Here is a 25,784-nt window from a genome sequence, read left to right on the forward strand (position 1 = left end):
CCTTGTTTTTTACACAGATGAATTTTATGCTTGGGGGTTTTTCCTTTTTTACCATGTTGGTTTTATATTACCCTTGTTTTGTAACTTGCCCTTTTTGAGTGTAATCTGCTCAGGAGTGTTAGACTTTCTAACTTTCAGCACATTTTCAACCTTATTACCCACGATGATTTGCTCTGTTATTTGCTAATATTTTGTACCAACTGTCTAGGTACCCGGTAGAAGGTTTTATTTCTTGTTTTTTTTTTTAATTCTAACTGAGCCCGGCTCGCTCACTGCGTTCAGAATCCCTTTTTACTGCCGTGGTTCCACGCGTGAGGAAGGCACGCACGGGGGGGCGCTCTTTCAGCCTCAAGGCCTCCCAGTTGTGGAATTCGCTTCCATTGGCACTGCGTAGCACCCCCAACCTGCTTCAATTTAGGAAGAATTTGAAGACGTGGCTTTTTAATCTCTCTGCTTAGACGGTTTTCTTTTTCCTTTTCTTTCGGGGTCTGTTTTTACCTGTTATGTTGATCTTACACTGTAAGTTGCCTGTGAAAAGCGCCGGGACACTCTTTTAGAGTAGCCGAGCGCTATAAAAATGCCTGATAACATAACATAACATAACATAACTGTATTGTACTTTTATGGTATTGCTGTATACCGAATAAAGTAATTTTGATTGATTGATTGATTGATTGATTGATTGATTGATAGTGGAAGGTCAGGCATTTGTTGTGTATGCTGGTCCTACGTTGTGCAAGGCCATGTAGGCATGACATCATCTTGAACTGGCATCTCTTCTGAATCGGCAGCCAGTGTAGTTTCTTGAGATGGGCTGTGACTTGGATCCTTCTGGGAGATTGAGTATGAGTCTTGCCACTGAGTTCTGTATTGTCTGGAGTCTCATCTGGAGGCGTGCAGTGATTCTTACACAGATTGTGTTTCCAGTGTCCAGTCTGCTAGTGATGAGGGCTTGCATGATGGTCCTTCTGGTGTTTGCTGGGAGCCAACTGAAGGTCTTGTGGAGCCTGCAAAGGGTGTGGCAGCAGGTGGATGAGACTGCATTGCCTTGTTTTTTCATCGATAGCTTGCTATCCAGAATGATCCAGAGGTTATGGGCATGGTATGTTGATGGGGGGGTATGCAGTGCTCCATGGGACACCATGGGTCATTCCATGGTGAGGTGTTGTTCCCAAAAATGAGGACTTCCATCTTGTCTGTGTTGAGTTTGAGACAGTTGTACTTCATCCAAGCCCTTGATACAAGCCCTGGCAATGCCGAGTATATGGGGTTGGGACTTTAATTCTGCCCATGACACCTCCCTAAATAGATCCTTCCCCTACCACTACATGAGAATGTAATCAGAATGACCCACGCATTGTGGACTGGGTTATGCTTACCCAGATGTGAAACATCCGGTGGCAGATGAATCCTCGTACACGAGAATACTCGTTGTTCTCACCATTACACTAACTGCACACCAGAATCGGCTTGCTCCTATGCAATCCCTCTGTTGCTTCCTTGGTCTTGTGACCTGAATGTCTAGGCCACACACTTTCAGACCACAACCACCTCAAAATGATGATTCAGTGGGGCAGACGACATGCACCAGTATCTACTAGGAGGCTGTGTTCCCCGGCCCTACAGGACAGAGTCTTCTGTGATACTGAAGGTACACATGTCGCCATATTTGAGACGAAGGAAGGGACTGCCTATACGACAGTGATAGAGTGGGGTACCTTTAAGGGTCTCACATAAGGCCAGTGCATCAAGATGTAGCATTGTGTAAAACATGCCTTTGCGAGCCCAGAACCTCTCTCTTGAACAAACAATATGAACAACGGAAATAAATGTGAGGTAGCTGCATGAAACTAGAACACAATCACCCCTCTGCGAAAGGAGTAAAGAGAGGCGGTGGTCAGACTAGGAACACTACACTATCAGATACTAGCATGGCTACTAAGGTCATTGACCCCAAAGACCCCCAGAAAGGCCAGCAGATCCCCGGTGGGAGTGATATTGAATGTACAAGCAGATATAAACCAGGCTTTCCTGTAGTACCAGACGTCTGTATACCATGCTGTGTTGGGAGTGGAACAGACTAATTTGCATACAGCCAGGTTCTGAAACTGGGATGGTGCAGTGAGCTAAAAAACGGTGTTGGATCTAGCCCTGATCTCTTGACTGGGTGAGAGCTTTCTGTTTAATTCAGAGACTCTGTCCCTCACCACCCCTTGTTGTAAATATTTTTGTCCACCCTAAGCGTGGAAGGGTATTCTCAGATGTGAGACCCTTGCTCATTGCACCATCAGGATTCATGCAAACCGGGCCGAAGACGGCTGTAATGCCAGAAACCGGTCCCCGGGAGCTTGTTTCCTTCCCAGTGTAAGAATTGGCTTTTGTAGTTTGGTTTGCCCTGTTCCCATCATGCACTGGGACAGGAACAGACTAATTTGCATACAGCCAGGTTCTGAAACTGGGATGGTGCAGTGAGCTAAAAAACGGTGTTGGATCTAGCCCTGATCTCTTGACTGGGTGAGAGCTTTCTGTTTAATTCAGAGACTCTGTCCCTCACCACCCCTTGTTGTAAATATGTGTTGGGAGTGCAAGCGCCCCAATTAGATGAGTATTTGAATAGACTGACAATCCCCAGACTTAACCCCCTTCAGGGACATACACCAGATGAAACCCTGACCACTGAGGAAATTTGCTTCATGATTGACTAGATCGCGTGCAACAAAACTCCTTGGATGGTCGGGTTCGCAGTGGACTTTTACTTCACCTACAGAGCAACCCTCTCTCCAAAGCTACTCCAAATGTACCAACAGGCCCGGCAGGTGGGCACATTGCCGGAATCCCTATGGGAGGCTATGATATTAGTCCTGCCTTAGCCCAACAGGGACCCCCTGGAGCTACGCTCCTACTGGCCACTGTACACCAACCACAAGATTTGCAGGAAGGTCCTTGCAAACAGGTTGCTCCCCTGCCTCTCTTCATTGGCACCAAGACCAGAATGATTTCGTACCTGGGAGAAAAATATGTCTTAACCTATGGCGCCTCTCCGGCTGATGGAAAAGAATCTTCATGAATTGTCTCCATACACAGCACTCTCACTAGATATAGAGAAGGCCTTCGACACCCTTGAGTAGTTTTACTTAATGAAAGTGCTGATGGGCATGACACTAGGCCAAAAATATTACACTGGATAAATCTCCTCTACACAAACATGCTGGCCCGCATCCGGACAGGCAGAGATCTCAGTTTCTTTTGAATGCAGCAAAGATGCATGCTGTCGATTACTTTCGCCCTAGCCATGGATCTGTTCGCTGTCCTGTTTCGGTCACAGGACCCAGCAATCAGTATACCGAGTGAGTCAAATTGAGAGGACATATCACTGTATGCTGATGATGCATTTGTGTACCTCAGGAACATGCATTCGTATCTACCACAGGTGATGGATGTTCTAGACGATTTTGGTAGGGTTTCTAGACTAAGGCTAAATTTGACCAAATCCAGCTTATATCCCATGCGCAAACTAACAACTTAAAACAGGAAGTGCTACCCAAATTAGCACTGGGGTGGCACCCTAACATCTTCAGGTATTAAGCGATGAACTTACCACACGACAATGAACGTGTACAGGGCAACTTAGGTGATATCCAAGGTTTGCAGCTCCCTGTTGTTTTGGGGCTCCCTGCAACTATCAACCCATGGGTAGAGTGGAAATGCAAAAATGCTGTTAATACATTTATACTGCTTCTCGACCACTCTAGTTTATCTGCCTCTGCACTTCTTCAGGAAATTGGACTCTGTTTCTGTTCTTATGGACTTAATCTGGGGAGCGGGCCCCAAGAGAGTCGCGCTTCGCAAACTTTACTCTACCTTGGAACGGGATGGGGGATGTACATTTAAAATACTAATAAAGAACTACAAACTACTGTGTGACTTGGAAGACGATTATTTCTCAATACAGCCCTTGTTTGTGATCTCGTTACAGTTCTCACATTATCACAGCACTAGAAGAGATGGGAGCCTGGGGTGTCTGATCACAGAAACTCATTTGCATACAAAGGGGGGTGAAAGCCTGTTCACAAAGCACAACACAACTTGTTTATGTAAAAGTTTGTACATTGCACAGGGAGTGTGATTCAGTGTGAGTGTTGTATGACAGGAACGGGCAGTCTTAGTTGCTGAGACATGAATCTCTGACGGGTGCCTCTTGAGCTCTTTCAACTGTTTGAGACTGTTTGAGAGGCAGTCTCAAATTCCCGGGGCACAGCTACCAACAGCTTCCCTCATAATCTTTGATTTTTGCATCTACAGGTGGTGCAGACGCCACCTAAGACCGTAACCTTAGAGTGCTTTCTGGAGTCAGCCTGCTTTGCTTTTTCCAAACTTTGGCCAGCAAAGGTAAATGTGTCTTCTACTAAAGTGTTCTTAGCACGCTTTTGGTAACGTGGCTTGAGCAGTATGGCCTAAGACACGCTCGAAGGAAAAGCAAAACAGTAAAAGTCACAAATTTCAATACAGTTTATTAAAAATAGACAAGGAACTGTAAGATTCAAACCAAGTTTAGAGCAAAAAGAATATTTAATAATTATTCAGAAGCAAAATCTAAAGGTGGGCTGTGATTTAAGGATTATTAATTAGCAAAAACAACTGTCAAATCCAAACAAAAAGGTAAATAAATAAAAAACAAGCAGTTCTACTGAATCAATCAGGAAGTCACCTACAAAATTGTAGCTGACTTTGGGAGCTATGCCCGAGAGGACAAAGATAAGTTTAGTCTCAGGTAATGATTAACACTGGAATTTGATGCAAGGTTTTTGGCTGAATCAGTCTCAGAAGGTGACGAGCTGTACAGAAGTGGCTTGAAGTGCAAAATTCCCACAGAGTAGAGTTGGGTCATCAAGTTGAACCTGAATCCACGGCCATCAAAATGTGTGAAACTTCAAGCAGTTACAACAGCTGCAAAGTCTTCGGAGCTTCCAAGTTATGGAAATGGTTCAAGGTTGAGGATAAGAGCCAAAGCATGGAACGTGGCAGGCCTGAGGCATGGTTAAGGGGATAGCAGGTTCCATTTGAAACAAAAAGAAGATGGAAAGAGGCCACTCATGTGGATCTTTGTAATACGAGGCTGTGTCCTTTTGGAACAGAAGTCATTAGTGTCAGGAACTGAGATCTGCATGCGCCTACATTGTTACAGACATCGAGAACTACATGTCCCAGAATGCCTTCAGGCAGAAGCAGCGCTAGTTGATAAAAATCACGTGACAAAGCGATAGCGTTGTACGTGATTCTGGCTTTCCTGGACTCTGTCAACAGCCGTGCTGTTAGAGGATTGGATTCCTGTGTTCCTTCCCATTGTTTTCCTGGGGATTAGATCCATGTATCGCTGGAGGCTCGGCTGAGCCGCTGTACCACCTCGCGTCTCATCTTCCGTGAGGACGCGATCCGGATTCCTTCATTTTTGCCCGCTCGTGGCTGCGGCGGGCGTCTTCTTGTGTTCCGCTCGGCTGAGCGTGAACTGCTCTTGTTCCTCTCCCGGTCGCGGCTGCGTCGGGCTGTATTCCTGATCACCGCTCTTCTGAGCGTGTGGATCACAGAAGTGAGTTCTCTCGCGGCTGCGGAGAACTTGTGGATTCCTTCTGTGTCTGGTGATTTTCAGATAAGGAGCCACGGCAGCATCTCACCCTGGACTCGATCTTCAAAGGGTATAGTTGTACCTTTTCATTGACAAACACTTGGCCTCATTGATATATGCTAAGATATATATATATATTCCTGAGTGACTTCCTATCCTGTTCAGACAGTATACTTGTGGGAGACTAAAGTTCTGGATTTCCTTTTGTGTTTTTTCCACGTTGGGTGGAACCCTAAACTGTATTTTCTTTCTTGGCTCAAGACTGAGACTGAGTTGTTTCCACCAAGAACTTACTGGATTTGAACCCTATTTTTAATCTTTGGAGAAGGATAATTTTGTTCTATTTTTGTTCTGGGATCCGCGGGGTGTGGATGTGAGTATGATTGAGTAAAAGGATTTTTTGTGTTTCAATACTCGGTTACTGGTGTGGTGTTGATGAATGGTTATTGTCTTTTACAGGTGGTGTTGTTTATCTGTTCGCAAGAAGAACATCTTGTTGGGAAAGACCTATAAGGTATAGTTAGGATTAAAGCGAGAACATATGAGAGTAGAAAGGATTGCTGTACAGTATTAATGTTATGCTTTTCTGTTACAGGTAATCCCTTTCCACCGCAGTTCCTACCCTTTCCCATCCCTCGCTTGATTATCTCTATACTCTGTATATTTCAATAGTCAGAGTGTGGGGGAAGTCAGGAGGTGGACCCCATATAGTATCACCCTGATCCTGAGGAGCCAGAGAGGACGTGACAATTAGGACTATTTAGGATGACGCCAAGAATGGTTTGCATATGGCTGGCCTCGTCTGTAGTTACACAGAGACTAGAGAATGATGTGGCGGGATGTTGCAGAGATTAACTACCAGTCCATCCATCACCTTTAGTTTTTCTCAATGATCAACCCTACGTGGTACAGACATAAACAGATGTTGGTCCCATAGAGACCTATGACAAAGGGACTCCTGCTGCAGCCCCCTGGTGAGGCTCGTTAAGGCTGGAAACAGTTTGAGGTTCAAGCATTCCTGATCCTTGGAGGCGTGGCCTCAAAGTTCAGGATCGAATGTACTCTGTGAGTCAGAGCCATGGATTATAAACACTCAGCAAAAAAAACACGCTGAATGGAATGAGGCCACAAATAGTTACAAAAGAATGAGGTTAATTCAAGCATTTCCATCCCACGCTGTGTGCTTTTCTCAGTAGACAGTTTGATGGACAATCAATGTCTTTGTGGCTGCTTCATGTAAATGTTTTGCGAGTCTGAAAGCTCCTCCCCCAGGGTTTACAGCGAGCACCTTTTATTTTCCCACATTGTCTCTCTTATGTAGAAAGGTTACATTTACAACTAAAGTTTTTGTCACATTGAGAGCACAAGTCATTTTCTTTCTCATTGTGGGTTCTCTCTTGTTGAATGAAACTGAATCTCCAGCAGACTCTTCCCTGGCATTTAGAACAATGATGAGGTTTTTTCCAGGTAAGTTCTCGCAGGTTGAGTGAGACCAGATTTCCGACTGAAACATTTCCAGCATTCAAAAAGCTAATAAGGTTTATCCCCAGTGTGAGTTCTCTCATGTCTAGTGAGAGTTGTTTTCAATCTGAAGTTTTTGTGGCATTCAGAGCACTGATACCGTTTATGCCCAGTGTGGGTTCGTGCATGCACAGTAAGGTTGGATTTCTGACTGAAGCTTTTCCGGCACTCAGAGCACTAATAAGGTTTTAGTCCAGTATGAGTTCTCTCGTGTTCAATTAAACTGGATCTCTGACTGAATCCTTTCCGGCACTCAGAGCACTGGTAAGGTTTTTGTCCAGTGTGGGTCCTTTCATGTACAGTAAGGCTGGATTTATGACTGAAGCTTTTACAGCATTCAGAGCACTGATAAGGTTTTTGTCTAGTGTGAGTTCTCTCATGGTGAGTGAGAGTTATTTTCCGACTGAAGCTTTTCTGGCATTCAGAGCACTGATAGGGGTTGAGCCCAGTATGGATTCTCTCATGTTGAGTTAAACCGCATTTGTGATAGAAACTTTTTTGGCATTCAGAACACTGATACGGTTTCTGCCCAGTGTGGGTTCTTTCATGCACAGTAAGGTTGTATTTCTGACTGAAGCTTTTACAGCATTCAGTGCACTGATGAGGTTTTTGCCCAGTGTGAGTTCTCTCATGGTGAGTGAGAGTTATTTTCCGACTGAAGCTTTTCTGGCATTCAGAGCACTGATAGGGTTTGAGCCCAGTATGGATTCTCTCATGTTGAGTTAAACCGCGTTTGTGATAGAAACTTTTTTGGCATTCAGAACACTGATACGGTTTCTGCCCAGTGTGGGTTCTTTCATGCACAGTAAGGTGAGATTTCTGACTGAAGCTTTTCCGGCACTCAGAGCACTGATAAGGTTTTAGTCCAGTGTGAGTTCTCTCGTGTTCAATTAAACTGGATCTCTGACTGAATCCTTTACGGCACTCAGAGCACTGGTAAGGTTTTTGTCCAGTGTGGGTCCTTTCATGTACAGTAAGGCTGAATTTATGACTGAAGCTTTTACAGCATTCAGTGCACTGATGAGGTTTTTGCCCAGTGTGAGTTCTCTCATGGTAAGTGAGAGTTATTTTCCGACTGAAGCTTTTCTGGCATTCAGAGCACTGATAGGGTTTGAGCCCAGTATGGATTCTCTCATGTTGAGTTAAACCGCGTTTGTGATAGAAACCTTTTTGGCATTCAGAACACTGATACGGTTTCTGCCCAGTGTGGGTTCTTTCATGCACAGTAAGGCTGAATTTATGACTGAAGCTTTTACAGCATTCAGAGCACTGATAAGGTTTTTGTCCAGTGTGGGTCCTTTCATGTACAGTAAGGCTGGCTTTATGACTGAAGCTTTTACAGCATTCAGAGCACTGATACGGTTTATGCCCATTATGGGTTCTTTCATGTACAATAAGGTTGGATTTGTGATTGAAGTGTTTCTGGCATTCGGGACATTGATAGGGTTTTCGTCCAGCGCTAGTTTTCTCATGTTTAGTGAGGTGGGATTGATAACTAAAGCTGTTCTCACAGTCATTGCTCTTATTCGAGTTGTTTGTTTCTCCAAGTTGGGTTTGTTCCTGGATACATGCCATCTTAAGACTGAATCTGATTTCTGATTGTGTACTTGTTTATGTTACAACTCAGCATTAACTTCTAAAATACATTTCAGATGCTCTTCTTAACATATGTATTCAACTAATTATAGTTTTTACCTGGAAATTATTTTCCTACCTTTAAAGGCACCGATCTAACTTGTCTTATTAACTTTCACTGAGGAGCCCCTTGTATTGATTAAGAGGCCTCTCATGGATTCATTTTCTCCAAGTTATGCCCGGGTGAATTTTCTCAAGTTTAATTAGTCTCATTTATTGATTCTAGTTTGATCACATTTGATTTAGGAGTTTTAAAAGCACTGATAAGGTCTTTGGGCTTTAGTGTTTGCCTGTAAGGTATGTTTGTTCATACAAGTAATGACAGATGATTAGGGCATGCCAGGGTGGTTTATGAATTATCAATAGCTTAACACTGGCCCCTTTTATACTTCCTGGGCCAGTATATGCTTTTTTGCTCAGTGGCTAAGACAGGTACATGATAAGACTTTGGAGTTACAGGACACTTTGAAACCACTCGGATCAACCCAAGAGACAGAGCTGGTGGAGAAAATCTTCCTATATTGGAACTGAAACCCTCTATACAAATTTCATGACTTGACTTGACTTGACTTGACTTGACTTGACTTGACTTGAACTGATAATCCAGCATCTTTGCTGTAACGACATCTGAGAAAGAGTATTTACAATGACTTTCTTTTAAACAATCTTTTCTCTCCTCTCGTCTTCAGGAGACAGAGACAAAAGCTTGCGCTTGTAAACCATGAATATTAGTCTTTTTGACGGTTCTGTCACATCACAACACGTCTACAGATGCTGATCGGTTGGGGAGGGTTTAGGTCTCCAAAGCATTTCTCATAAACCATAAAAACAAAATGTACAGCACTGAGTTTTCTCAAGTGCACTGCGTGGGGATCAATTGTGGCCAATGTTCTCCTCAATCTGAGTTACTGACACTTGGTAAACATTTATGGCAATTTTACTATAGGGATTTGACAACTTTCTCATTCACCAGTTTCTTCCGCACCAACATCCTCACCATTCCTGGCACATAGAATGTGTTTCTTCTCAAGAGCTCGAGAATGTTTTAACTTTCCTTAAAATAATCCTTTTCGTTGTGTTTCACTAAATTTAAACCTTCTTTTTTCTGTTCATGCTTCAGTCACCTGTAGAAATGGAGTCAAAAATTGTAAATGAACACAAAGAAAAAATATATGTGACCTTATACTTTGCACAAAGAAAGTATTGACAAAAACAAGCCAGGAAATCTGTTGAGTATCATTTCTGATAGTGGTGAAACAGCTCGGGGACACTGTAGATTGGGAGCTTCGGATTACTGGAGCTCATGGATGTGAGAGAAAACATATTTAATAATTAAGAAAGAAACACAAGTTGCACATATATTGCAACATAGATTCTTAGAAGCAGCCAACACTATCAATTTACACTCTCTGTGAAACAGGCTGGCATGATATTGAGATATTTGTAATTCTTTTAATGAATTATTAGATGTTACTTACTCCCCTACTCACTTAAACTATTCATCTATTCCTTTTTCAAGGGATCTAGGAAGGGACATTTTATTGAAAAAAGGAATTCGCCTAGTTGTAATCAATGCTTTAAATGCCACTGTAGACTGACGCTGTGTCCAGTTAGCTCAGTGGAATTCACTATTTCAAATTGTGCGGATGATAAGGACTTACTTGGTGGCTCAGAACTCATCATGCTCCTCCAACAGGACCCAGGCACTGCAACACCTGAAAAAGTGAAAAAAACAGCACAACAGTAAAGGAAACCAAAAAGGGTCAGGAAAAGAAAAACACAAAATAGAGCAAAGGGGAAAAAAAGCTATCTTCCACTTTGACCTCAGGGGTCCAGCACAGGAAACTGTGCAGCAGATGCTTGTGAACCCATAAGTTACATATAAACACAGTGCCTCCAAGGTCAGCACCAGGTACGGCTCCACCGGTTGCACCACCCTAAAGCAAGCCTTGTGTGCATGTGTGTCCACACACATATACTCTGTCTTTTGGTTGTAGTAGATAAGACAGAAAAGGATAGTTTAGGAGGAAGTAAAGAGATGGAAGTCAGATCAAGAGAGAAAAGACGCCGAAAGAACAGTCAGAGGGGGGAGAGTATCACCTGGTGTAGAGGAGAAGCCAAATGTGCCAATAGTTAAGGAACTGCTGGGAAAAACTGACCTAAGAAGGAACTGGACCTGCACTACACCCCCAACATTTCCAGGAGGAATGTGGCTCCATCATATTATTATCAGAAGTTTGATAACAACAAGAATAGTGCACAGAGGGAGTCAAATGTTGAAGCTGAAGAGACAAAAACAAAACAGAGATCAAGAAAGGGAATAGAGAAAGAAGAAACAAGGGAAAAGGAAACTTAAGAGTTATAGAAATCCTTACCTGACAGTTATGTTATATTTTGTTCCTCCAAGGGTGGCAGCCACACTGCACTGCCTGGTCATCCCAGAATACCTTGAGAGGAAGTAAAGAAATAGTTTTGCGTCAGACGACTATCACACTTCATCCCATTTTACAAAAAAACGTCCTGTACTTGCAAAACAAAAGAATCTCTTGTTCTCTGGAGGCCATTGTGATGCAAATATGGGTATGAATAAATACTTTTTTGGTTCACCAAGAACCATGATCCCATGCTGGAAAAGGTCTCTGTGAATATAGAGTGCACACACAGTGTCAGAGAACAAACCCTAACAACCCAGTCCATGTTTTCATAACCCCCATCTTTCCATTTGCAGACCATGAAACTTGCAAATTAAAAGAATCTGGTTTGCATAGGTATGTTAATGTCCTTGTACATAATTCTGCCCACACTTCATAAATCAGTCAACCAGACTCTTAGATTTATACAAACCATGCTCTCAGAGCAACAGCAATTCACGTTCAAGCTGATGCAGAGTTTGAATGCTGAGCAATGGAAGCAACAAAGCATCAATGTGTTGGTGCTATTTATCTATAACTTATCTGAAGGGATGATGCGGAGGGTCAGTATAAATAAATCCTTCACGAGACAAAGCTGGGAACATTGAAATGTTTAGACCTCCATTGGAGACAATGGAGCAGCTGCAGCCTATACAACCTGATATAGGCCCACTGCTCTCAACATTACAATGTCCTAATACACAGCCTCTGCCTCTCTGAAATATAGGGATTGGACAGGAGAAGGCAGAAGATACAGCCTGCAGCAGGGCACACAGGAGCCCTCCCTTCCTTCCCCCGTATCTCGCAGTGTCACTGGTGTCTCGGAAGGTGGGGGTGTTCTGCTCATCTCCTACATCTCCCGGCTCACCTGAATGATGAAAAGCAGTTTAGCCGAGCCCAGAGAGAACCGGGGGCAGACTTCAGCCTCCTTTCACAGCTATTGCTGTGAATGTTCAACTATTAACCGCCGTGGTCCTGCATGCGGCTGTTAACTGTTCAACATTACCACTTACAGCAGTTCGGAGTACCGGGGGTGTTTCAACCCCTCTCGGTCTATGGGACACCGTTGTTTTTATTAATTAACACATTCTGCCCTCATAGGGCAAACAGTGTAATGACCTTATAGTCAGCCGTCGCTGGCAGTACAGCCCATTAAAGGACCGCTCCCTTGGTAAAGGTCCTAGCCTTTGGAGGTACAAAAAGCATCAAAGCTATATTAAAGGTTTCAAATAATTACTGAAGGCATAAACATGGGTACTCAGTCAGAGAAATAATTATCATAATATTTGCAGAAGAAATGTGTGCTAAGAAATAAGAAAAAGTTTTTCTATAATATCAAATAGCAAACTGACATAGAATCTGCTTTTTAAAAATCAAGAAAAAGTTCTTAAGTCCAATATCAGTAAGAGGACTGACATGTAGTCTGCCTTTAGGAAAAGGATAAAATAAAACAATTCCAGCAAATATCCCAAAACAGTCATTTTATACGTTTTTAGACAGAGAGAACACATTATTCACATGGTTCATGATGAGGTAAAAATGACAGCAATCAATGAATGTTCATGAAAGCATGGCACAACAAAATGAAATTTAATAAACCACACCTACAAAATGAATAATTAATTGTGACTCTTCAACTAAAAGCCACAAGTCATTTTACATGGTTATTTCCTAACATAATAACTGGATCTTAATCACAGTTTAAGTTTTTAGCCGTTCATCATTGACTTAATTTGCATGGGAACATTTGCTGACAGCTCATTGGTTGTTTATTAGAAATGCCTACAACTTGGACTCCTTTCCCAAGAGGGGTGGGTTGGGCGCTCTCGTCAGTCTGACTGTGGAACGGGAGGCACATTTATTGATTAAAGTGATGCCGGATTTCCATTTACTTCTTCTACAAAAGAGCCACTCTGGGTGACCTCTAGGACTGCACCAAGCATGCAATCCTTCTCCCGTCTCAGGCACAGTCATTGTGTCTGATTCAGTCCAGTAGAAACTCCTAGTGTTGATGCAAGTTGTGGAAAATCCTTATTAATTAAAAAAGAATTTTGTTGAAATCTTAAATTTGTTAAGAATTTTGGCGTTCTATTCTATACTGGGCTTTGGGACTATCGGGACTGAAAGCATGTTCTAATATATCTGTCTTTGACTCTGCATGCTCGGCACAGAGGCCAGTTGGGCTGGGACCATTGGCTGTGACATCCCATTCTGTGCCATCTGATTCATGTTCCAGTTTCCCAGGTTCCTGCAAACCTCACAAGGATCATGTCTTGTTCTGCACATTATTTGTGTTTGAGGTATTTAAATTGCCTCTGTCAGTAAAACCTATACCCTAAGCAGGGCCAGACCGGCCGGAACCGGCTTCCGGTGTTTCTCCGGGGGGCTGGAAGAGTGGGGGCCGATTCTTCAGTGCTGGGAAACGTATTTCTTACTGGGGGCTGGTTTTGCTGTGGTGCTGCTATATCGCCCCCGGCAACAAAAGAGGCAGGGAGCTGGGCCGTCAAAATTGTCAGGCCTGGTTGGAGTTCCCAGTCCGGCCATGACCCAGAGGAACAACTTTTCCTCCATGCCGTGCATATCCAAATTCACACCAGCAACAAACCCAAAATCAAAGCGAGAATAGCATCCGCGAGAACCACTTTCGTCACCCTTTTGGAACATTTTTGTCTGAGCCGTCATTATTTTTTCTTTGATATTTTTCTGCTTAGTAACAAAATTCTCACTACAGAACTTTGCGTAAAACAAAATCTCATCCGGAATGTTAGTCTGCAGCCTCTCACATTTTTCTGGATATGTGCACTACCTCTAGATGCAACGCTAAAAGATGCGCCCTCTTTTACCCGGTCTTTGCCTTTTCAATATTGTCTGTAACTCTGCATTAATCTCTTGTAATATAATAAAATATTTTGAGGCACTTCACTCTGTGGTTCTTCAATTGGCCAGTTTACAAGCAACTTGCACTCATTCCACAAATCTCTTGGGACAAATATTAACAAACTTAAACTCAGCTCTCGACCACCCCGCCTGGACGAACAGGCCTCATCTCCACTGCATCCCTCCTGGAGAGGCCCCACCTCCTTTGAACCACCCAAACACAGGACAGGCCTCACCTCCTCCACACCTTCCTGGACAGGCCTCTCCCCCTCTGCATCCCTGGACAGGCCTCACCTCCTCTACACCACCCTGGACAGGCCTCTCCTCCTCTGCATCCCTGGACAGGCCTCACCTCCTCTACAACGACCTGGACAGGCCTCACTCACCTCCTCTGCACCCCCTGGACAGACCTTGCTTCCTCTGCATCCCCCCAACAGGTCTCCCCTCCTCTGCACCTACCTCCAAACAGGCCTTACCCCCTCTACATCCCATGGACAGTCCTCCCCTCCTCTGCACCTGCTGGACAGGGCTCACCTTCTTTGTGCCTCCCCCTGGACAGGCTTCACCACTTCTAACCTCCCTCCGACAGGACAGGTCTCACCTCCTCTGCACCCCTGGACAGGCCTCATCTCCTCTGCACCCCTGGACAGGCCTCACATCCTCTGCACCCCCTGGACAGTCCTCGCCTCCGCCACCCCCTGAACAGGCCTCTCCTACTCTGCACTCCTGGACAGGCCTCACCTCCTCTGCAGCCCTGGACAGGCCTCACCTCCACTGCACCCCTGGACAGGCCTCACCTCCTCTGTTCCCCTGGACAGGCCTCACCTACTCTGCACCCCTGGACAGGCCTCACCTCCTCTGTTCCCCTGGACAGGCCTCTCCTCCTCAGCACCCCTGGACAGGCCTCTCCACCTCTGCACCCCTGGACAGGCCTCACCTCCTCTGCTTCCCTGGAGAGGCCTCTCCTCCTCTGCAGCCCCTGGACAGGCCTTGCCTCCTCTGCACCCCTGGACAGGCCTCACCTCCTTTGTGCCCCTGGACAGGCCTCTCCTCCTCTTCACCCCCTGGACAGAACTCTCCTCCTCTGCGTCCCTGGACAGGCCTCTCCTCCTCTGCACCCCCTGGACAGACCTCTCCTCCTCTGCACCCCTGGACAGGCCACACCTCCTCTGCATCCCTGGACAGGCCTCACCTCCTCTACACCACCCTGGACAGGCCTCTCCTCCTCTGCATCCCTGGACAGGCCTCACCTCCTCTACAACGACCTGGACAGGCCTCACTCACCTCCTCTGCACCCCCTGGACAGACCTTGCTTCCTCTGCATCCCCCCAACAGGTCTCCCCTCCTCTGCACCTACCTCCAAACAGGCCTTACCCCCTCTACATCCCATGGACAGTCCTCCCCTCCTCTGCACCTGCTGGACAGGGCTCACCTTCTTTGTGCCTCCCCCTGGACAGGCTTCACCTCTTCTAACCTCCCTCCGACAGGACAGGTCTCACCTCCTCTGCACCCCTGGACAGGCCTCATCTCCTCTGCACCCCTGGACAGGCCTCACATCCTCTGCACCCCCTGGACAGTCCTCGCCTCCGCCACCCCCCTGAACAGGCCTCTCCTACTCTGCACTCCTGGACAGGCCTCACCTCCTCTGCAGCCCTGGACAGGCCTCACCTCCACTGCACCCCTGGACAGGCCTCACCTCCTCTGTTCCCCTGGACAGGCCTCACCTACTCTGCACCCCTGGACAGGCCTCACCTCCTCTGTTCCCCTGGACAGGCCTCTCCTCCTCAGCACCCCTGGACAGGCCTCTCCACCTCTGCACCCCTGGACAGGCCTCACCTCCTCTGCTTCCCTGGAGAGGCCTCTCCTCCTCTGCAGCCCCTGGACAGGCCTTGCCTCCTCTGCACCCCTGGACAAGCCTCACCTCCTCTGTGCCCCTGGACAGGCCTCTCCTCCTCTTCACCCCCTGGACAGAACTCTCCTCCTCTGCGTCCCTGGACAGGCCTCTCCTCCTCTGCACCCCCTGGACAGACCTCTCCTCCTCTGCACCCTTGGACAGGCCTCACCTCCTCTGCACCCCTGGACACGCCTCTCCTCCTCTGCACCCCTGGGCAGGGCTCACCTCCTCTGCTCCTCTGGACAGGCCTCTCCTCCTCTGCACCCCTGGACAGACCTCACCTCCTCTGCACCCTTGGACAGGCCTCTCCTCCTCTGCACCCCCTGGACAGGCCTCACCTCCTCTGCTTCCCTGGACAGGCCTCCCCTCCTCTGCAGCCCCTGGACAGGCCTTGCCTCCTCTGCACCCCTGGACAGGCCTCACCTCCTCTGTGCCCCTGGACAGGCCTCTCCTCCTCTTCACCCCTGGACAGAATTCTCCTCCTCTGTGCCCCTGGACAGGCCTATTCTCCTCTGCACCCCCTGGACAGGCCTCTCCTCCTCTGCACCCTTGGACAGGCCTCACCTCCTCTGCACCCTTGGACAGGCCTCACCTCCTCTGCACCCCTGGACACACCTCTCCTTCTCTGCACCCTTGGACAGGCCTCTCCTCCTCTGCACCCCCTGGACAGGCCTCTCCTCCTCTGCACGCTCGGACAGGCCTCACCTCCTCTGCACCCTTGGACAGGCATCTCCTCCTCTGCACCCCTGGGCAGGGCTCACCTCCTCTGCACCTCTGTACAGGCCTCACCTCCTCTGCACCCCTGGACAAGCCTCTCCTCCTCTGCTCCTCTGGACAGGCCTCTCCTCCTCTGCACCCCTGGACAGGCCTCTCCTCCTCTGCACCCTTGGACAGGCCTCTCCTCCTCTGCACCCTTGGACAGGCCTCACCTCCTCTGCACCCATGGACAGGCCTCTCGGTGCTTTTCACAGGAGCTCTTTGTGAAGGATCCTCATCAAGGACAGAGGAGCCCAGAGTTCATTGCACCCCATACAGCTCTGACTCCGCCCTGAGCCTCGGGGCGATATGCACAGGCCCCGAAGAAAGACACTGCTCCCCTGGACAGGCCACTGCTCCTCTGCACTCCTGGACAGGCCTCACCTCCTCTGGACAGGCCTCACCTCCTCTGCACCCCTGGACAGGCCTCATCTCCTCCCGACCCCTGGACAGGCCTCTCCTCCTCTGCACCCCTGGACAGGCCTCTCCTCCTTTGCATCCCTGGACAGGCTTCACCTCCTCTGCACTCCTGGACAGGCCTCTCCTCCTCTGCACCCCTGGACAGGCCTCTCCTCCTTTGCATCCCTGGACAGGCTTCACCTCCTCTGCACTCCTGGACAGGCCTCACCTCCTCTGGACAGGCCTCACCTCCTCTGGACAGTAGCAGCTCTCCTACCTGAGCAGAAACCTGTCCAGGCTCTCTCCTCCTTCTGGAGCTGGGGGGGGAGGGGCAGGTGCAGATTTGAGGTCTGAGGGGGGTCTGTAGATGGTGGTAACTGCCCACCAGACAGGGCTCCTTCCTCCTCTGCAGCAGGCTGGACACACCAGGAGAGGCCGGAAGTAATGTCAGCACTGCTGCTGGTGCTGTCTCTGCCGCCGCTGACCCGGAAGAGGAAATCCTTCTCCCTTCCACCTAATGTGCAGCTCAGTGGTTTCATCAGCAGGTGAGGAGTGCCCTCTGGTGGCCGCTGACTGAACCGCCACTTCCAGGCTCCAGGATTGAATGCATTTCACGCAAACAAGCATTTATACCTGTAAAGACCTGGGATTTCAGATGTCACAGACGGGAATGTTTTTAAGGGGCAGACAGTTCAAGTACAGGGCCTCACACTTTGCTGCTGCTGTAAAAAAGTATTTATAGCTGCACTTCAGATGAGCATCTTCCAAACACTGATGTAGAGGTCTAAAGAGTATTTACAGAAAGGTGACAGCTGGAAGTGGCAGTCTGTATTTCAATGAACATATCTGTATTTCAATGAATATATCTGTATTTCAAAGAATATATCTCTATTTCAAAAAACATATCTGTATTTCAATGAATATATCTGTATTTCAAAGAATATATCTGCATTTCAATGAATATATTGGTATTTTAATGAATATATGAGTATTTCGGTCAGTTTTGCAATTAAACTGGGCAGCTTATTTATTCTTTTAAATAATTTATTTGCAGTTTTTCAAATCCACAACGTGCTAGATAGCAAAGTAAATAGAGGTAAATACCATGGAGTTTCATACACCAGATCAGTGACAATGAGGCATAGATCATGTGTCAAAGCGACAATTGAAGGAACAGCTTATTTCTAATTTTCCTATGTCTGTGGCTTATTCCTTATATTTAATACGGTTTTATATCCTCAAACAAGACTGAAATGTAGGCCCTAATTAGGTTTTGAGTTTCTGGTTTAAGAGCACAACTGTCTCGTAAATTATTAAGCTAGCGGTCTCTTCCAGGCTTTGGTGTTTTGTATCTAGTAACCAGCATCCTCTCTCAACAAAGATTCACTGGCAAAAAATAAAGCAATATATCTTTGAAACAATTAATTCCTAAGATAGGGCAACCAAGTATGAACCAGAAATTTTTCACACAGTTTGCATTGAAATGAGTGGGTGTTACTGGTCTGAAGAACAGGGGAGGGGCATTTCACTACTCTAAAATATTCTACTCCTTCACATAGGCTCTTATATCACAGTACACTCGTCATCAATACACCGCTGATTAGTGAGTGAGTCAACTCTTTGTGGCATTGTCATGCAAGCAGCCTTGAATGCCTCGACAGCAACATTAATTCAGACATGCATACATCAGAGCCCTCAAGCCTCACTCATCCCGAGTGACACTAACACATTTGGAGGTCGTGCTGAAGTATCACTCAAACCTGGCCCTTTCTTCCAAAATATGGGGATTAACTAGAACTTCACACGTGACTATTCGGCACAGAGCAGACCCTCTGTCCCACATTTTGTTGGCAAAACCTTTCTCATATTTCACCATGAGTACTGCACACAGTTCAGTAGAATGTTAAATTGAATGTCTGTTTTAGTGAGACTTGGTTGTCAATCATATCACTTTACATGTGTTCTCATCATGTCTATAAATTCAGTAATGTTTCTTCCTTTGGTACTGTCAAAGTCAAATGTTAAGAGACAACACTCCCTGTGTCTTTGTTTAATACCTCATTTCTCTATTGATTTTTCATATACAATGAGCATATAACAGGTATGGAAGTTTATCGATTCAGCAGAGTCCAATATACTGAGTAAACTAGAACTTGTGAGAAGACATTGATAACCGGAAAAACAATAAAAAACATAACCCGTCCAGATAGAGGTGATGCAGCCCAGAAGATCCTGCAGATTATCATGGAAGGGACGTGGGAACAGGAGAGAAAAGTCAGGGTGCCAGGCACCATGGTCACCCCCCAAAAAGCCAACTCCCAATACGAAGGCCATAGCCAGAAAACTCTTACCATGGTGTGTTAAATCCTGGAATATTGACATTTTGTGAAGCAAGGTCAGACGGGCCATTAATTGTGGTGCCAGCCCTAGGTTGGTCATCAAGGTATCCCAAATGGAGCCGTAGCAGCACAAAGTGCTGTACAGTCTGCAGAAAATGCAAAATGTCACAGGCAACTGCGCCAAACCTTCTGCACCTCCAGCATGTGGAATAGTCTGCCGTATGTGCTTTATAGACGCACTCCAACGTCCAGTGCCAGTGGTGTAGGGACTTGAAATAACTGAATTTCAACCTGACCGCCCGGAGGAAACTGCCATGGTCTTTCCAAAGGTCGTGCCTGTCCTACTCAGAGAGTACAACGGTACATGAGTGGGGAAGACCCTGACTATTTTTTCAATAATTTCAAAAGGATGGCCACGGCAGCATCTTGGCCATTTGATAAATGGGTCCAGTACTTGGGACCTCTCCTGTCTGGTGACTTACAAGCAGCCTACCAGGCCGCTACAGTTCAAGGGATAGCTCCTTATGCTGATATAAAGAGTAACCCTGGGCTTAATACTTCACTACGCTGACGGAGCATGCAAAGTTTGTGCTAATACGCACATAGCATCTAAATGAACAATATTCTCAGATGCTTTGAAAAAGCAATTTTACATGCTTAACAGCATATAATCAATTCACAAAAATGAACTTTTACAATGAAAACATTAGGTAATGAGAGAGCTGATGATTTTGCCCCCCCCCTAACCTAGGGGGAGCACCAAGCAGATGCCTTGAACACAAAGAGCATAAACAAAAAGCACATTTTGTTGAACTTCAGTGGTGATCCCGTTATTTTAGGACCACCCCAAGCACAGTTATTGGCAAAAAACAATCCCAACCAATGGCCCTGCAAAGCATTATGGGACAAGATTAGCAGTGGCAGTGAATATTATAGTATCCAATTTCAAAATAATTCTACAAAGAGCTGCAGTTCCACTGGTCGTCCCTAGATGTCCCTCACAAGTCAAATGCAAAGCATTGAAATTATTCTTACTCAAGCTGCAGTTCCACTGGTCGTCCCTAGATGTCCCTCACGAGTGAAATGCAAAACCATTGAAACCCTTTTATCAAGCATTTGCATTTGACTCGTGAGGGACATCTAGGGACGACCAGTGGAACTGCAGCTCTTTGTAGAGTTCTTTTGATATTGTATACTATATAATATTCACTGTCCACTGCTAATTTCATCCCATAATGCTTTGCAGGGCCTTTGGTTGGGAATGTTTTTTTGCCAATAACTGTGCTTGGGTTTGTCCTAAGAGATTGGGACCACAACTAAATCGTTCAATAAGATGTGCTTATTCAAGGCATCTGTTTGGTACTCCCCCTAGGTTAGGGAGGATCTCAAAATCATCAATCAATCAATCAATCAATCAGTGACACTTATAAAGCGCGCTACATACCCGTAGGGTCTCAAGGCGCTGGGGGGGGGGGGGCGCTACTGCTCGAACAGCCAGGTCTTCATCTTCTTCCTGAAGGAGAGGTGGTCTTGGGTCAGGCGCAGGTCGGTCGGGAGGGAGTTCCAGGTCTTGGCGGCCAGGTAGGAGAAGGACCTTCCTCCTGTAGTCGCTCTTCGGATGCGGGGGACGGCGGCGAGGGCGTGGTTGGCTGATCGGAGGTGGCGTTTGGGAGCGTAGAAGTTGACTCGGCTGTTGAGGTAGCTCGGGCCTTGGTCGTGTAGGGCTTTGTGTGCGTGGGTGAGGAGGCGGAAGGTGATTCTTTTGTTGACGGGGAGCCAGTGAAGGTCTCTCAGATGTCCGGAGATGTGGCTGGTTCGTGGGATGTCGAGGATGAGTCTGGCTGAGGCGTTCTGGGTCCGCTGGAGTCTCTTCTGGAGCTTGGCGGTGGTACCGGCGTAGAGGGCGTTGCCGTAGTCCAGTCGGCTGGTGACGAGGGCCTGGGTGACGGTCTTCCTGGTCTCGGTGGGGATCCACCAGAAGATCTTCCGTAGCATGCGTAGGATGTTGAAGCACGCCGAGGAGACGTTGTTGACTTGCCTGGTCATGGAGAGGGAGGAGTCCAGGATGAAGCCCAGGTTGCGTGCATGGTCTGTCGGTTTGGGTGCGGTGCCCAGGGCGGGAGGCCACCAGGAGTCGTCCCAGGCGGAGGGTGAGGAGCCCAGGATGAGGACCTCCGTCTTGTCCGAGTTCAGTTTCAGGCGGCTGGTCGTCATCCACTCGGCTACCTCTTTCATCCCTTCGTGCAGGTTGGCTCTGGCGGCGGCGGGGTCGTTGGTGAGGGAGAGGATCAGCTGGGTGTCGTCGGCGTAGGAGATTATGCTGAGGTTGTGTTTGCGTACGATGGCCGCGAGGGGGCTCATGTAGACGTTGAAGAGGGTGGGGCTCAGAGATGATCCTTGGGGGACGCCGCAGATGACTTCGGAGGCCTCTGACTTGTACGGTGGTAGGCGGACTCTCTGTGTTCTTCCGTCGAGGAAGGAGATGATCCATTCCAGCGCCTTGTCCTGGATTCCGATGTTGCTGAGGCGCCGTACTAGGGTGCGGTGGCAGACCGTGTCGAATGCCGCGGAGAGGTCTAGGAGGATGAGGGCCGCTGTTTCTCCATTGTCCATCAGGGCTCGGATGTCATCGGTGGCGGCGATGAGGGCGGTCTCGGTGCTGTGATTGGCTCGGAAGCCGAACTGTGAGGGGTCGAGGGATCCGTTCGTCTCGAGGAAGGCGGCCATCTGCTTGTTGACGGTCTTCTCGATGACTTTGGCTGGAAACAGGAGGAGCGAGATGGGGCGGTAATTCTTGAGGTCGGTCGGGTCCGCTGTTGGTTTCTTGAGTAGAGCGCTGAGTTCGGCGTGTTTCCAGCTCTCAGGGAAGATGGTGGTGTCGAAGGATGTGTTGATGATGTCTCGCAGGTGGGGTGCGATGACAGCGTCGGCCTTGTTGAAGACGTGGTGAGGGCAGGGGTCGGTCGGTGATCCGGAGTGGATGGAGTTCATCGTGCGGATGGTGTCTTCGGTGCTGATCGGGGTCCAGGAGTGGAGGGTGGTGGTGGGGGGTGGTTGTTCGGTCATGGTGTGCGTTGGTTGGTTGTTGAAGCTGTTGTGTATGTCCGCGATCTTGTTGTGGCAGTATGAAGCGAGGGAGTTGCAGAGGTCTTGCGATGGGGTGCTGTCGTTGTTTCCTGTGCTGGGGTTGGAAAGCTCTTTCACGATGTTGAAGAGTTCCTTGCAGTTGTGTGCGTTGTTGTCCAACCGGTCCTTGAATGCTGTTTTCTTGGCGGCGCGGATCAGCTGGTGGTGTTTCCGGGTGGCAAGTTTGAAGGAGGTCCTGTTGTCCGGTGTCGGTTCCCTTCTCCAGACTTTCTCGAGGGCTCGGCAGTTCTTCTTGGAGCTCTTGAGTTCGTCGGTGAACCATGGGGCCTTCTTGCTGCCGGGTCTGCTAGGCGGGGTCCTCAGTGGGGCGAGTTCGTCCGCGCAGTTGCTGATCCACTTCGTGAGGTTGTCGGCGGCCTGGCTGGGGTTCGCTGAGCTGGCAGGAGGGTGCTGGCTCAGGGAGGTGGCGAGCTGGTCTGCTGTGATCTTGTTCCAGCTTCTGCGGGCGGCCTGTTGCTGGTGTTGGTGGGTCGTCGTTCTCTTGAAGGTGAAGTGGACGCAGCTGTGGTCCGTCCATTGAAGCTCTGTGGCGTGGCTGAAGTCGATGTCTGTGCTGGAAGAGAAGACTGCGTCGAGTGTGTGTCCGGCGAGGTGGGTGGGGGTGGACACCAGTTGCTTGAGTCCCAGGTTGGCGAGGTTGTCGAGCAGGGTGCTGGTGTTGCGGTCGTTGTTGTTCTCCAGATGGAAGTTGAGGTCTCCCAGGAGGATGTAGTCAGCGGAGGGGAGGGCATGCGGGCTGACGAAGTCGGCGATGTCCTCGCTGAATTGTGTGCGTGGTCCAGGGGGTCGGTAGATCAGGGTGCCTCTGAGGGTGGTGTTCGGGTTGGTGTGGATCTAGAAATGCAGGTGTTCGGCGCTGGTCAGGGTGTTGTCGGTGCTGGTCGTGAGACGGATGGTGTTCCTGTGGATGATGGCGATGCCTCCTCCCATCTGGTTGGCGTTTCGGTCCCTCCGGACGATCTTGTAGCCCTCTGGGATAGCGATGGCGATGTCGGGAGCTGAAGAGGCGTTCATCCAGGTCTCCGTGAGGAAGGCAACGTCAGGGGCTGTGGCGTCTAGAAGGTTCCAGAGTTCGATGGCGTGTCTGTGGACGGAGCGGGTGTTGAGCAGGATGCACTTGAGGTGGGTGCTGCTGGTGTTCGACTTGGCGGGTGCTGGTGCGAGGCTGGTCCGGATGCAGGTGAACTTGCAGGCGTGGCAGCTGAAAGGTCCGTGGGTACGTCGTGGAGTGGCTTGATGGCATTCTGGGAGTCGGCCGGTGTTGAGTGCGATGAGGGTGGCGGCGGAGTACGTCAGGCGGGTCGGTCGGGGTCCTCGTGGGCCAGGGGTCCTGGCACTGGGCGCGGTCCAGGCGCGGACGGGCGTAGACGGGCTTACCTTTGGCGCGCCTTCGGCGCACAAACGGCGCACCCGCTGCGCGTGACCGCTGCGCGTGACCGCTGCGCGTGACCGCTGCGCGTTCGCACGGTCGCCATTTAAGGCGAAGTGCGCGGGTGGGCGGAGCAGCTGGGAGGCGGGAGCGGGGAGGGTACAGAATAGAAAAAGGGGCGGGGAAAATCGGCGGTGGCGGGAAGGGAGAGCGGAGGGCGGCGAGGTAGGCGGACAACAAGGAAGGAAAACCAAAACACAGGCACAATGAAATAAAATAAAAAACAGGCACAAATTACAGAAAAAACAAGGCAAAAACAACAGCAGCGGAGGCAGCCGGCAACCGGCAAACGAGGCAGGCAGCGAGGCAGAGGGCAGGCAAGGGGCACACGCAGCAGCTGGTGGCCGTGCGGCGCGGGGGTGTCCCACAGGTGGGTCACACTCACCTGCGTCGCACGGTCGCCATTTAAGGCCAAGTGCGCGGGTGGGCGGAGCAGCTGGGAGGCGGGAGCGGGGAGGGTACAGAATAGAAAAAGGGGCGGGGAAAAGCGGCGGTGGCGGGAAGGGAGAGCGGAGGGCGGCGAGGTAGGCGGACAACAAGGAAGGAAAACCAAAACACAGGCACAATGAAATAAAATAAAAAACAGGCACAAATTACAGAAAAAACAAGGCAAAAACAACAGCAGCGGAGGCAGCCGGCAACCGGCAAACGAGGCAGGCAGCGAGGCAGAGGGCAGGCAAGGGGCACACGCAGCAGCTGGTGGCCGTGCGGCGCGGGGGTGTCCCACAGGTGGGTCACACTCACCTGCATCGCATGGTCGCCATTTAAGGCCAAGTGCGCGGGTGGGTGGAGCAGCTGGGAGGCGGGAGCGGGGAGGGTACAGAATAGAAAAAGGGGCGGGAAAAAGCGGCGGTGGCGGGAAGGGAGAGCGGAGGGCGGCGAGGTAGGCGGACAACAAGGAAGGAAAACCAAAACACAGGCACAATGAAATAAAATAAAAAACAGGCACAAATTACAGAAAAAACAAGGCAAAAACAACAGCAGCGGAGGCAGCCGGCAACCGGCAAACGAGGCAGGCAGCGAGGCAGAGGGCAGGCAAGGGGCGCACGCAGCAGCTGGTGGCCGTGCGGCGCGGGGGTGTCCCACAGGTGGGTCACACTCACCTGCGTCGCACGGTCGCCATTTAAGGCCAAGTGCGCGGGTGGGCGGAGCAGCTGGGAGGCGGGAGCGGGGAGGGTACAGAATAGAAAAAGGGGCGGGGAAAAGCGGCGGTGGCGGGAAGGGAGAGCGGAGGGCGGCGAGGTAGGCGGACAACAAGGAAGGAAAACCAAAACACAGGCACAATGAAATAAAATAAAAAACAGGCACAAATTACAGAAAAAACAAGGCAAAAACAACAGCAGCGGAGGCAGCCGGCAACCGGCAAACGAGGCAGGCAGCGAGGCAGAGGGCAGGCAAGGGGCACACGCAGCAGCTGGTGGCCGTGTGGCGCGGGGGTGTCCCACAGGTGGGTCACACTCACCTGCGTCGCACGGTCGCCATTTAAGGCCAAGTGCACGGGTGGGCGGAGCAGCTGGGAGGCGGGAGCGGGGAGGGTACAGAATAGAAAAAGGGGCGGGGAAAAGCGGCGGTGGCGGGAAGGGAGAGCGGAGGGCGGCGAGGTAGGCGGACAACAAGGAAGGAAAACCAAAACACAGGCACAATGAAATAAAATAAAAAACAGGCACAAATTACAGAAAAAACAAGGCAAAAACAACAGCAGCGGAGGCGGCCGGCAACCAGCAAACGAGGCAGGCAGCGAGGCAGAGGGCAG

The 25,784-nt window shown here is 48.9% G+C and overlaps 1 protein-coding gene and 1 long non-coding RNA gene across 2 annotated transcripts; both read right to left on the reverse strand.

Annotated features, from left to right (window-relative positions):
- Positions 1-6,917: 6,917 nt before the first annotated feature.
- Positions 6,918-9,158, reverse strand: LOC147669057 (uncharacterized). The gene has a single exon (XM_086948258.1). The coding sequence runs from the start codon at positions 8,717-8,719 to the stop codon at positions 7,322-7,324; it is 1,398 nt and encodes a 465-aa protein (XP_086804384.1). The 5' UTR covers positions 8,720-9,158; the 3' UTR covers positions 6,918-7,321.
- Positions 9,159-9,367: 209 nt separating this feature from the next.
- LOC147669058 (uncharacterized) lies at positions 9,368-11,228 on the reverse strand. The gene is made up of 3 exons (XR_015303748.1): positions 11,155-11,228; positions 10,441-10,494; positions 9,368-9,903 (listed from the first exon to the last, which is right to left on the reverse strand). It is a non-coding gene; the product is annotated as an uncharacterized LOC147669058 (long non-coding RNA).
- Between the last annotated feature and the right edge of the window lie 14,556 nt (positions 11,229-25,784).

Source organism: Lissotriton vulgaris, unplaced genomic scaffold (genome assembly GCF_964263255.1).
Source record: "Lissotriton vulgaris unplaced genomic scaffold, aLisVul1.2 SCAFFOLD_1037, whole genome shotgun sequence".
NCBI lineage: Eukaryota > Metazoa > Chordata > Amphibia > Caudata > Salamandridae > Lissotriton > Lissotriton vulgaris.